Source organism: Ambystoma mexicanum, chromosome 1p, assembly GCF_040938575.1.
Source record: "Ambystoma mexicanum isolate Mex_15411 chromosome 1p, UKY_AmexF1_1, whole genome shotgun sequence".
NCBI lineage: Eukaryota > Metazoa > Chordata > Amphibia > Caudata > Ambystomatidae > Ambystoma > Ambystoma mexicanum.
The window spans coordinates 1,141,945,739-1,141,959,161 of NC_090921.1; the positions used below are offsets into that span (position 1 = coordinate 1,141,945,739).

General features: G+C 48.4%; 1 protein-coding gene across 1 annotated transcript in view; it reads right to left on the bottom strand.

The window, feature by feature from the left end:
* ETFB (electron transfer flavoprotein subunit beta) overlaps positions 1-1,346 on the bottom strand; it is a 511,591-nt gene extending 510,245 nt beyond the window's left edge. Inside the window, exon 1 of the mRNA XM_069604796.1 lies at positions 1,212-1,346. Coding sequence (XP_069460897.1) covers positions 1,212-1,265 — 54 coding nt within the window. The 5' untranslated portion in view covers positions 1,266-1,346. The remainder of the gene's footprint in view (positions 1-1,211) is intronic.
* Positions 1,347-13,423: the final 12,077 nt, after the last annotated feature.

The window sequence follows — 13,423 nt, forward strand, 5'->3', positions numbered from 1 at the left end:
TTCCATAGCAGCACCCCCTCTCCCTGGAACACTAAGTGTTTGGATATCTCTTGCGCTGAAGTGCAGGGAGCATCACTCAGGGTCATTGGTAGAGCTGCTATCGGGGAAACGCCCAAAACCTTAATGCACCATTACTTATTACACCTAGTCTCTCTATTCATAGTTGCTGTCCAGATTCCCACCTCTCCCTCCCGTGGGTTATTACCCAGATCAAGTGGATAAATAGAGAAAGATCATGCGCAAACTCTCCCCCTTTAAACCTCTAGGAGACACAAAGGTACAATAGGAGTAGGGTCTGGTTTCTTAAGATTTGGGAGAATGTCTGGGGGAAGGTAAGCTGCGTTCATATGTCAGGAATGTGCTGATAGAGAACGACTAGGTGTAACTATGATTCCTGTTAAGTAATACAAGCATTGAGAAAAGTTATTAGGAGGAGCAGCAGTGGTTTGGCACCAGATGGTTTTTTCCGATGGTTCAGTCTGAAGGATAAGGTTCCTTGCCCTAAGTCACATGCATTGGTTTGCCCCAAAGCGAAGGATGTGTATTGGGGGAATAATTGGATTTCTTACTGATAATCTTCATTAGTCGCAGTTCTAGGCTTCCACGTCATATTGCCAAGTTCCTCCCTTGCGCCATTCTCTTCTCACCAGGACCTCGGCCCAGTCAAAATAGTAGGAAGGATCCCAGGTGGAAGGATGGCATAAGACTAGTTTTATACTACTTTCCGGGTAAAAGGATGGTTTAAAAAACAGGAGGTTGGAGGGATAACATTGGAAAGGGGCTCTTGCAGTTGAATGATATCGCAACGAAGATACGGAGTGGGGCGAAAAAGAGTAAAATGAGGAGTAATTAAATGTACTGGTAAATAATCCCGACAGTCTAAAAGACCCCCTTTGCCTTTACTGCAGTCGCAAACCTATCATTCACCACAATGTATGTTTAAAATACTTATGTCTAGACCAAAAACCAAATCAATCACACTTGCGAGACCTCTTAAACCTCCTAAAACATGTGTCTTCAGGAATATTTTTGTTTCGGAGTTTATAATCCCAACAACTTTAATGTTTCATAACTCGACCTTTTGAAAGAGAATTAAACATGTGAGATACAAACTTATTGAAGGTCAACTTTTGGGGGGAAGGCCCCCGAACCTTTGGATAAATACCCCCGTAACACCCTTCGCATTCGCTATGCCCCAGTCAATGCCTCACCTTAACGGCGTAATCAATAACCCGCTTCACCCCTACAAGCGCCCTCAGCGACATCTTTCAATCCTAACTCACTGCCGGAAACTAGATCCCGGCGTTCCCATAACTGAGGTGCACTGGGGAGACCCAATCGCAGCGAGCAGTTCAACCCGCAGTCCCGCCCTCTGCTGCTGGTGTAAACCTACGAGCTGTCAAAGAAAGCTAAGCAAGGGCATCCGCTACTCCGCAGTCTGCAAACAGCGAGCCATCTTGGAAAAGACTATGATCGCCTCACCAACACATTTTAAAATACAAAACAAGATCCTTTGCAGAGATGCTATATATTGCATGAATTGTTTTATAGTGATCTTTGATTTTAGAGTAATTTTCAAAATTTTTGATTTAAAATGTTAAAGTAGTATATTTTTGAATATTGTAGAAGTAAATAATATGTAAATGGACACTAGTTAAAATTAAAGCAAGATAATCCTTATATTTGCTACAGTATGTGGTCTTTAATTTAGATAACGCTGCCTTTGCCACTTCCCAAGGAGGGGAGCACCTAGAGGTCTATTAGAGTTACCCCTTTTCTTTTGCCATACCGTTAAGGTGCTGGTATAGCACCCCAACAGCCTTCAGAAATAACTAATAGCCGTTACTTACATTGTCAGAAAACGTTAGTTTGTGGTAAAATGCCGAGAATATTTACTGATAATCTTCATTACTCATAGTCCCAGTCTTCTTCCTCACAGTGCTTAGCATACCACCAATTTTATAGGGCTCCAGGCCAGATGAAGGGAGACGGTTTTGTTTTGGGCAGATGAGAGCTCATTGAATTATATGAGCGTGTAAAACTCTAAAGGGGATTGGTGGGTTTTAATTATTACAACATCGACTGTTGCCGTTTTGGAGATGCAAGGTACTGTTCATGTTCATTATGGGGGCGCTTAAGTTTTTTGGCGTTTCAAAGACTGTGATGCTGCTGGGGAGAAGTGGAGTGCAGCAACCTTTGTTTGAAAATGGTACTGTCCTAAATAACGTTCACAGTCAAAGTGCCACATGTTTCTGAGGAGTAATGGGATATATGCTGGATAGCTGCCATTTCAGTTGAGTTCTTACATTTCAACAAGTTTAAAGATGCTCTGCTGATAGTTTTTTCTACTGATTGGGGTCTTGTTTTTCTTGGTTAAAGGAAAAGAAAAGAGGAGGATATGTATTGCTGTGATGATATCCTAAGGTCTTACTGTGGTATTAAGATCTTGAAGGGCTTAATATGTCATGTGAGGCCTATTAGCTCATTTCTTTGCAGAGTGGTTGCATACATGCCAACATTCCGACGCAGCTGGGAGGGAGATTTCTATAGAGAAATCGGGAGACAACAATTTCCCCATATGAATGCATTGGGGAAATAATTATTTTAGGAGGGTGGACGTGACAAATAAAAGTAATTTTCACTGAAAAATCGGGAGTCTCCCGCCTAAATCGGGAGGGTTGGCATGTATGTGGTTGTTATGGCTTGCAAGGTTGAATGGCTTTGAAAGTGAGTGATGTTGAGGTTGATTTGCCGTGGCCTCTGTGTGAGTATCTTATGTGTGACATAATCAGTTGTACTATGTATTTTATTTTGGTTAACCATATCTTACATTCACAGGTTCATCAAACATAAAGGACTTTGTAGGGTAAAGAATATGGACTCGGTAGTAGTGTTGAACTCCCGCTTACCATTCTTATACGCTCAATTTATCTTTGCTTGCATGGTGAGGGATATGTGGTGAATGATGTGTTTGTGTTCTGGTGACAATGAGTATTTTGGTTATTCCGTTGGGATTTTGGCCCCCGCACTAGGTGCATTCTGATAAGATATGTGTTTTGGTGGGATGTGTAGTCCCGGTAAAAGGTACAAGTTTTGGTGAAATTTGTATCCTTCGCACTAGGTGCATTTGGTGCGATGTGTGTGATGGGATGTGTGGTCCCGGTAAAAAGGTACGAGTTTTGGTGTTACTTGTATCCTTCGCACTAGGTGCATTTGGTGAGATGTGTGTGATGGGATGTGTGGTCCCGGTAAAAAGGTACAAGTTTTGGTTAAATTTGTATCCTTCGCACTAGGTGCATTTGGTGAGATGTGTGTGATGGGATGTGTGGTCCCGGTAAAAAGGTACGAGTTTTGGTGAAATTTGTGTCCTTCGCACTAGGTGCGTTCTGATGAGTTGGATGTTTTGGTGGGAGGTGTGGTCCCGGTACTAGGTGCAAGTTTGGTGAAATTTGTGTCCTTCGCACTAGGTGCATTTCAGTGATTTGGTGTAATCGCACTATGTGCATTGTGGTGATTTGAGGTTTTTACACCGTTGCTGAGTTGTGTTGGGATTAGTGGTTCCGACAATTGTCATAGTGTATTGGGATGTGTGTCCCGCTGTTATGGACTTGATGGTCGTGCAGAGTATGAATACCCCCGTCCCCAAGTACCACACAGACAACACCAGAAATACTGCCTGTGCGGTCTTTGAGGCCACAGGTGGTAGTCCGTCGGGCCTGATTCAGGAACAGCCAGAAGAACCCCTTGAACGCTGTAAAGCAAAGGATTATGAGGTTATGCACAGAACAGGAAGAATAACACAAGAACACAGGTAACTTGGCACTGCTTACCTATGTGTACGAAAAGGTTGCCCAGAGACGTGAGGAGGGACTGGACCCCAGGGCAGGAGCTGTATGAGGTCAGGAGTATAGACAGGTAAACACCTAGCGTGGAGGCCTGAGGTCAGGTTCCAAGACAAAGAGACGTGATCCGTAGAGTATCCAGGGAAGATACCGTGGTCAGGCAACAAGAGGACCAAAGTTCGAACAGTAGCAGGGTGAGGCAGAGCAGTCCGTGGAGCAAAGCGTAGTCTGGCAACATGAGGTCCAATGTTCGAATAGTAGAAGGGTGAGGCAAAGCAATCCGTGGAACAAAGCGTGGTCGAGGAAAACAATCCGTAAGTCAAACCGTAGAACTAAGCGTCACGTGATCCAGGAGGAAAACAGCTGTGAAGCAACGCTCCTTGTTTCCGGAAGCCTTTTAAACAATGTCAGGAGTCACGTGACACGTGACACGGAAGCGTTGCTGCGTGATGGAAAATCACATGATCCGTGATGCGCGGGTCTCCGTGGGCAGCGTTTGGCGTTATGGCGAGATGAAATCCTCCAGTTCAGCTGCCAAGAACGGGAGGGGCGATAGACGCCAGGTCTGCCATGCTGCAATCTACCATGATGGGCGAAGGGATGCAAGGGATTACGTGAGCCAGGGTACGTGTGTGGGGTAGTGGGAGGGACGGAGGCTGAGGGCGGAGAAAGAGCACCTGTAGGGGATGCACTCGGTGCAGGAGACGTGAGAGAGTCCCCCCTCAAAGGCCCACGACCCCGTGGGCAGGTAGGGCAGTCCCTATGAAAACGGGCAACAAGAAGCGGGGCATGGACATCACGGGAGGGAACCCAAGAGCGGTCCTCAGGACCATAACCCACCCAGTCCACGAGATACTAAAGGTGACCCCTGTGAAAGCGGGAACCCAGGATAGCACTGACCTCGAAGACATCCGGGGAAGACACCGAGACAGGGGCGGGTGGAGCACTGACACGGGTAGGAGCAAGGCAGGGCTTGAGGAGAGAGGTATGAAATACCGGGTGGATCCGCCAAGCAGGAGGAACAGCAAGGCGGAAGGCCACAGGGTTCAGGACCTTTGCGATCTTGTAGGGACCCACGAAACGAGGCAGCAGCTTGCGACACCGAGGGATACGTAAGTGCCGGGTCGACAGCCACACCCGGTCACCCACGCGATACTCAGGGGCCACTGACCGTCTCCGGTCAGCCTTCGTCTTCATAACCATCTGGGCCTCACGGAGATGGATAAGGGTCTGAGCATGGACATCCGCCAGGTCGCGAACGCAGGCGTTGGCAGCAGGGGTGGCGGAGGAGAGATCAGGGAGTGGGAGGGTGCGTGGATGTTGTCCATACATAGAATAGAAAGGGGAGAAACCAGTAGCTGAGTGTCGTGAGTTGTTATATGCGAATTCAGCGAGGTGGAGCAGATTGGACCAGGAGTCTTGGTATTGAAGGGTCAAACACCGCAGGTACTGTTCCATGGCCTGATTCACTCTCTCGGTCTGCCCATCACTTTCTGGGTGATAGGCAGAGGAGAAGCGAGCATCAATACCCAGGAGCTTGGTAAGGGCACGCCAGAAACAGGAATTAAACTGCGACCCGCGATCCGATATGATGACCTGCGGAAGACCAAAGAGTCCACGATAACCCAGATGGTGTCATAACCTTGTCTGCGTGGTAGGTCCGTGACAAGATCCATTGAGATAGTATGCCACGGTCGGAGGGGAATGGGCAGCAGCTGAAGTAAACCCAGGGGACGTCCTCTACGTGACTTGCTTTGGGCACATATCGAACAGGTGTTTACATAGTTCTCTATATCCCTTCTCATGGACGGCCACCAGCACCACCGGTGTAGCAGATCCAGGGTGCGTTGCTGCCCTGGATGACCGTTTATGGCAGCATCGTGAGACCAGGCAAGCGCTTGGTTGCGCACATCGCACGTGGGAAAGAACAACTTGCCCTGGACAAACGGCAACCCCTCCTGAAGTACAATATCCCATTCAGTGAGTGCATGTAGGTGTTGGGAGACCCATTGTCTAATGGCGGTAAGCAGGGGCGGGGATGGTGTACACAAACAAATAAGACAGTGGTGCCCCCCTGGGAGAGCGGGAAAGGGCATCCGCCTTACCATGAACAAGACCTGGCCTGTGCTTAACCACAAAATCAAAGGCAGCAAAGAACAAGTGCCAACGCACTTGTCTGCTATTCATGCATTTAAGAGAGGCCAGGTCCTGTAGGTTCTTGTGGTCCGTGTATACTACCGTCTGGTGTTTCGCCCCCATGAGGTGGTGTCGCCATGATTGGAGGGCGTCCTTGATGGCCAACAGCTCTTTCTCAGTCACTGTGTAGTGTGACTCGGCTACGGTGAACTTCCGTGAGTGGTATGCTACCGGATGCAAACTACCCGTGGCTGGACATGGCTGGGACAGTATAGCACCCAGAGCGAACGAGGAAGCGTCTGCCTCTATTACAAACGGGAGGTCCGGGTCAGGGTGCTGTAACACAGGGGCAGAAACAAACCTGGATTTAAGCGCCTCGAAGGCCTCCTGATGTACAGAGGACCAGGCGAAAGGGACAAGAGGGCTGGTCAGCGCGGTCAGTGGAGATACAATGGAAGAGAAGCCGGCGATGAATCACCGGTAAAAGTTAGCAAAGCCGAGAAAGGACTGGAGTTGTTTGAGGTTGACAGGGACTGGCCATTCTGTGACAGCACAGACCTTTGACTGATTCATGGATAACCCTCCATGGGTGATGTGAAAACCCAGGAATTCCACCTCCCTCGTATGAAACAAGCATTTCTCGGGCTTGGGAATAGGGCGTTCTTCTTGAGGCGGGAGAGGACTTCTCTGACATGAGCGATATGTTCTTTCAAGGAGGACGAATAGATCAATATGTCGTCCAAATAGACCACCACGTACGTATCCAGGATGTCAGAGAATACGTCGTTGATGAAACGCTGGAACGTTGCAGGGGCATTACAGAGCCCGAAGGGCATCACGGTGTATTCAAATAATCCCTGTCTGGAGCAAAATGCCGTTTTCAATTCGTCTCCACGCCGCATGCGGATTAGGTTGTATGCCCCTCTCAGGTCTAGCTTGGTAAAGAGGGACGCCTTTGTCAACCTGTCCAGTAGCGTGGAGATGAGCGGAATGGGGTACCTGTTCTTTACGGTGATAGCATTTAACCGTCTATAGTCTACGCATGGGCGCAGATCGCCTTCCTTTTTTGGGACGAAAAATATAGGACTGGCAGCTGGAGAACAGGAAGGGCGGATATGACCCAAACGCAAGGCTTGCTGGATGTATTCTTTTAAGGCCCGTTCCTCAGACTGCGATAACGAGTTGATCCTACCCCTTGGTATGGGAGCATCCGGGAGAAGATCGATAGGACAGTCGTACGGTCTGTGTGGAGGTAGACCTTCCGCTGTGACTTTGTCGAAAACCATATGATAGTCATGGTAGTCCACGGGAATGCCTGCCATAACAGCTCCCACGGTGTGTGATGACGTGGTGTCAGGAACTATGTCCCTGATACTGGAGGAAGCCAAAGCACCGAGGATCCTGGCGGGAGAGGAGAGTGATTCTGGTTCTGTTAGGCAGAAGTGCTGGCATTCCTCCGACTCGAACGTTACTTGTCCCGTTCCCCAATTAATCAAAGGGTTGTGGTGCCTTAACCAAGGGATACCCAAAATAACACCGAACTGTGGCGTGGTGATGAGGTCAAATGACAGGTTCTCCTTATGAGTGCTCTGTATCACCACTTCCAGAGGCGCAGTTTGGTGTTTAATCGGACTAGAGGCCAAGGATGTGCCATCGACTGCTTGCACTGGTTCCGGGTGTTCTTTTTTAATCAGGGGCAGATTGAGACGATAGGCTAATGCAATGTCTATGAAACAACCCGTGGCCCCGGAGTCGATCACGATCTGAACAGCATGGACGATCTCCCTGGTAGGTTTGAAAAGGGCGTGAACCACAAACGGTCTGATAGGACCGAAGGCGGGTTCAGTGGGGGTCGTGGACAGGCTCGCCGGTGCCCCCTATATCATGGGCAAGCCTTCTGAAAACCCGACGCCTTGTTCTTTGGTCGTCGGGGGCATTCCTTTACGTAGTGTCCATTTAGCCCGCAATAAAAACAGGCGTTGTCGGTTCTCCGACGTTCCCGTTCGGACTGTGTTATCGGGCTTCGAATCCCGCCAATTTGCATGGGTTCGGAACCGGTGGGAGACGGGGCCGGGGTTGACTGGCTGGCAAACGTGTGGTCTTTGAGGCCACAGGTGGTAGTCCGTCGGGCCTGATTCAGGAACAGCCAGAAGAACCCCTTGAACGCTGTAAAGCAAAGGCTTATGAGGTTATGCACAGAACAGGAAGAATAACACAAGAACACAGGTAACTTGGCACTGCTTACCTATGTGTACGAAAAGGTTGCCCAGAGACGTGAGGAGGGACTGGACCCCAGGGCAGGAGCTGTATGAGGTCAGGAGTATAGACAGGTAAACACCTAGCGTGGAGGCCTGAGGTCAGGTTCCAAGACAAAGAGACGTGATCCGTAGAGTATCCAGGGAAGATACCGTGGTCAGGCAACAAGAGGACCAAAGTTCGAACAGTAGAAGGGTGAGGCAGAGCAATCCGTGGGGCAAAGCGTAGTTCGGCAACAGGAGGTCCAAAGTTCGTACAGTAGCAGGATGAGGCAGAGCAGTCCGTGGAGCAAAGCGTAGTCAGGCAACAGGAGGTCCAAAGTTCAAATAGTAGAAGGGTGGGGCAAAGCAATCCGTGGAACAAAGCGTGGTCGAGGAAAACAATCCGTAAGTCAAACCGTAGAACTAAGCGTCACGTGATCCAGGAGGAAAACAACTGTGAAGCAACGCTCCTTGTTTCCGGAAGCCTTTTAAACAATGTCAGGAGTCACGTGACACGTAAGCGTTGCTGCGTGATGGAAAATCACGTGATCCGTGACGCGCGGGTCTCCGTGGGCAGCGTTTGGCGTTATGGCGAGATGAAATCCTCCAGTTCAGCTGCCAAGAACAGGAGGGGCGGAGAAAGAGCACCTGTAGGAGATGCACTCGGTGCGGGAGACGTGACACCCGCTCACGCTTGTTTGGGAGCGTGAAATATGTTGATCTTGTCATTTGTGGGATTTGGTATTCTGTGTTGGTGGATACAGTTGGAGGTACTTAACCTCTTATGGTGTCTTTGCACACCTTGTTAAGGGATGATGGATGATGATGGTATTGTGTCCGAGTTGTTGGTTTGGTCTTGTGAGTGAGGGCTGGTTCCCTGTGTTTGTTGTCCGTTGTGGGCCCGCTATGGAGTTGGTTGCATGTATGTGTTGGAGTTTAGCTTATTTGTAAGCTAGTTCAAGGGTTGGTGGAGTTGAGCAAGCAGCTTTGCTGTGAGCATATTGCTTGGTATGGAAGTCTAGGTTAGATGGCTTTCTTGGATCGTTTCTACAGAGTTCTATAATATTGTTCCTTTGCTTCTTCCTTTGTTGTTTTCCTGATTTTATAAAGGGGGAAGATGTGTTATGTTTGTACTTTTCCTCCTGCTTGATAGATCTGTGTGTATGAGCCCCTGACAGAATGTTGATGTGGAATGTTATGGATGAACTGTCATATTATCCGTCGAGACCAACAAGAATACACCTGCACACTGCTTGAAAAAACACTAGGGCACTGGCAAACCCCATCAACTCCTTCCAGTTAAAGGAATGTGACCACTGAGTCCTCCTAATGAGTGGGATCCTCAGAGTTGATCCTCAGCCCGTGTCACTGGCATCTGTGTTAAGAGTGAGAGAGCACTGTTTGCATTAGAGAAAACCCTTTCCTTAGTTGCCCATATTCCATCCACCAGTGAAAACTGCCCTTCTGTTCCTGAGTCACTGGCAGCAGAACTTCAAAGTCTTGAGGAGCCAGCACCAATGTCAGTGAAGATGAGCTACATGGGGCCTCGGGTGCAATCGTGCCCTCAACCCCCATACCACCGGATGATATATGCCCCTGTGACCTGAGCAACATCCTGGCCAATGCGACCTCCATCCTGCGCAATTACTGCAACAACTAATGAAGACAAACCGCTCATTCCAACGGGAGCAAGATATGTCCTAGGTCCATCCAAAAGTTTGCCCAATGAACATCAGATCCTGCAATAGCACTGGGCAAGATTTCCCCCAATTGAACAAGAAGCCTAGACCATTCAATCGAGAGCATATAGACTGCACCACTGCCTCTATAAGCACCTATATGGGAGCCTTCACCACGCAATTGTCAAGGTAAGGAAAGTTCAGAGCCACCTCCAGATGCAGCAAAGCCACCACTGGGCCCAAAACCCTTGTGAACACACTTGGGACCTGAGTGTAGACCAAACGGGAGAACCTGAAAATGAAAATAGTACCTCCACACTGTAAATCACAAGAACTGCTGCTGTACCCTCCGGATCGAGAAGTGGAAGAACACAACCTTCAGGTATTTGGAGGCCAAGGAGTTCTTTCTATGCACCATAGGGATCATCCTCTGAAGTGCCTCCACCTTGAAGGGCAGTGTGTACACAAACTTGTAAAGGCTTCTCAAATGCATCACCAAGTGAAATTTCTCTGAGCACTTTGGGACCAGAAATGTGATTTAATAGAACCCCTGACCCATACAGGCCCTGCATACTCTCCACATGGCCTTCAGGGCCAACAATTCCTGGACCCCCTCCTGCATAGCCAGTTTCTTGGGTTTGTGCCGGGCTAAGGAGTTATTGACAGATTCTGAGTCCAGCCGCACCACTCTATTGGCCCAGGGATTGGACGACCAAAGGTCCCACATGTCGCAGAAATAACATAGTCATCCGACCCTCGGCCTCTCCTGCTGAGAATGGAACTTGGAGGATCTCCAATCAACTCTCCCCTTCCCCTAATGTAATTGCCATGAAAGGAAGGAAGACACTGGATTGTGTGACAAATCTGGGCCATGTGTTTCTTCCCCCCCACACCCTCACGAGGGGAGCCACCCCTTTTGAGACTAGGGAGGTAAGCCCACAAAGCAAGACCCTCCCCACGGGTCTGGGCAAGTGGGACCTCATTGGGAAGGACTCCCCTCTTGCGGACAAGGACTCCCATTCCAATAAGGAACTCCTGTCATGAGAGGACAAAGGCAGTGAATATGGCAAGGGAAATGGGCACAAAATCACACAGTGAATACCTTTGAGTCAAATAATATGCACTCGGGAACCAAGACGCATGTACTCTAAAACCCAGGATGTGCAAGTAGAGCATGATAAGAATACAAATATATGAAAAGGGATGTGGGGTAAGCACTAAAAAACTCCTTATAGTTACAAAGAAAGTCAGCAGGCTCCTTTCCCACAATTGCTGTCCTGTTACAGGTACTGCCAGCGCTAAACCCACATACAGGGCAAGCATAGACAGGATCTGTGAGCTTACACCCTTCATGGTATTGTGTAAGGTAGTTAAAAGACAATACTCATGAGGGAGAGAAATACCACCTGAAATGTCAGCGAACGCCACACACCCTGTTGATCAAACAGGAACCCAGAAAGGCTATTACAGCAAAGGGAGGATAACTTAATACATCAGCCTCCTGATAAGGGTTAAGTATGAATAGTGATTACAGAATAATGAGGAAAACATAGGCATTCACACAGGAGCTGGCTACAACAGTACACCACACCTAACAATCAATAGGGAACAAAGGGAGAAGTGCAAGGGAAAATCTGGAACAGACTCCAAGAGAAAGTAAAGGAACAGGAGCAGAGCAGGGAAAACGAAATTACAAAGGCAAAACCTCCTCCATCCCCACCTAGGGAAGGAAAGGCAAACTGGGACAGAATACTAAATCTATAAATGAGTAGTGACTAAAGGATCAAGGTTTCACTGCTGCAAAAGGCAAAACCAAAGGAATAAAGAACACAGACAAACTGGGCTGCACAGAAAAAGAAAAGCACTGGGAAGTGCTGACTGAAAAACAGAGGAAGACAGAAAGAGAATCCAGGAAGCAGAAATTACTAATAAACACACTAAATTCGAAAATCTAGGGAAAAAGGAACAAGAAAGTAGAAACTAGGAACTAGACACTAAGCTAAGATCCAGGAACACGGGACCAGTCAAAAACAGGAGCACTGCATCAATGACCAGTGCTGGACTGAAGCAAACTGAGGCTTTTAAAGCTGGCTAACGAGCACACGCCTCAGCTGTGCTGCTTGCTGCACCTGCCAGCCACAGGTGTTGCTTCTCCTCCACCCAACCTTGTGCTGAAATGGTGGAAATGAAGCAGTGGGCCAGGCATTATGGAAGCATAGCCTTTTGATCAAAGCAGGACACTGGCTGACAAAAATCTGGACTGGATCCGGAAGGGAAGTAACATGGAAAATAGGCATTTAGTGCTCCCAATTCACCACAGCACTGTTGCATGAGGTTCTGAAAGAAAGTCCGGTAGGGAATAAAACCCAAATCAGACTCCCAAGTGTTGGGAATGGAAGCAACGGAGCAAGTTGTGAAAACTCACAGTACAAAGCACTCTTTCTGAATATATGGGCGCTGGAAAGACTTTGATATCTCCTGTCATAATATAACCAACAAACAACCTTTGGGCACTCTGTTGCTTCAGGTAATGCTGAATAGTGTCTGATGGCAATAATCACAGAAGATGGACACAATTCCTTTTGTTCTAATGACGTGTAGAAGAGCAGCGCAGACTGCGAATGGGCGTGCGACTCCTACAGAGGGAGGAGAGGCATCACTACACAGAGGTGAGCCTCTGAGACGACATCCTGGAGGGGCGGAGCTTTGCCAAGCCAGCAGTGGCATGGGTGAAGCAAGACCCTCTAGCTGGAGGCTGAGAAGCAGGTGCTCTGACCGAGCAAGGGGCTCCGGTCAGGAGAGGGACCAAGATGGAACAAGAACCGTCTTCCCTAGTGGTGCGACCACTGGAGAACAGTGGTGGTCTTGGTGCCCTGCAACCAACGCCAAGACCAGATAAAAGGAAGGGGCCCAGATCCCCTAGCTTCAGCCGGCAAGTGCATTTGCCGACGAGACGAATGCCAACGAGGATGCCAGTGAGGGCCAGAAAAGATAGCCGAACCCGACAAAGGTATGAGAGCATAAGAAAATGGAATGGGCACATGACTAAGGTAAAACAGATTGAAAGAGATACAAACACTGTATATCAGGGCTGGAGAAGCCGCCAACAGTACAAGAGCCTAAGAGAACTTAACAGGTACATAGCTTATGTAAAGAAGAGTGACAGGAATACGTGTGCTTCTTTCAAAGGCTGGGAAAGCCGGCAAACATATGAGGAACAGATCAAGTTGGACGGACATATGTCCAACGTGGTAAAGAGGGAAAAGAGTATGGACACTCTCCAACAAGGCTAACCAAGACAACCAGGTAACGGGAACCTGTAATACCCAAGTGGGCACAGGTGCTACGTTTATTAAATTGGATTGAGAACCAAAAACCCCTCCAAAGAGCCACAGGACCTTGGGGAGTCGGAGTGCCACAAACATGGGATACCGAGAAGTGTGTATACAGTGATCCTGGAGGAATTTGAACACTGTTAGAGATCTGAAAGTATCGAATATAAGAAGAGTTCTTCTTTTACAAAAGGAGA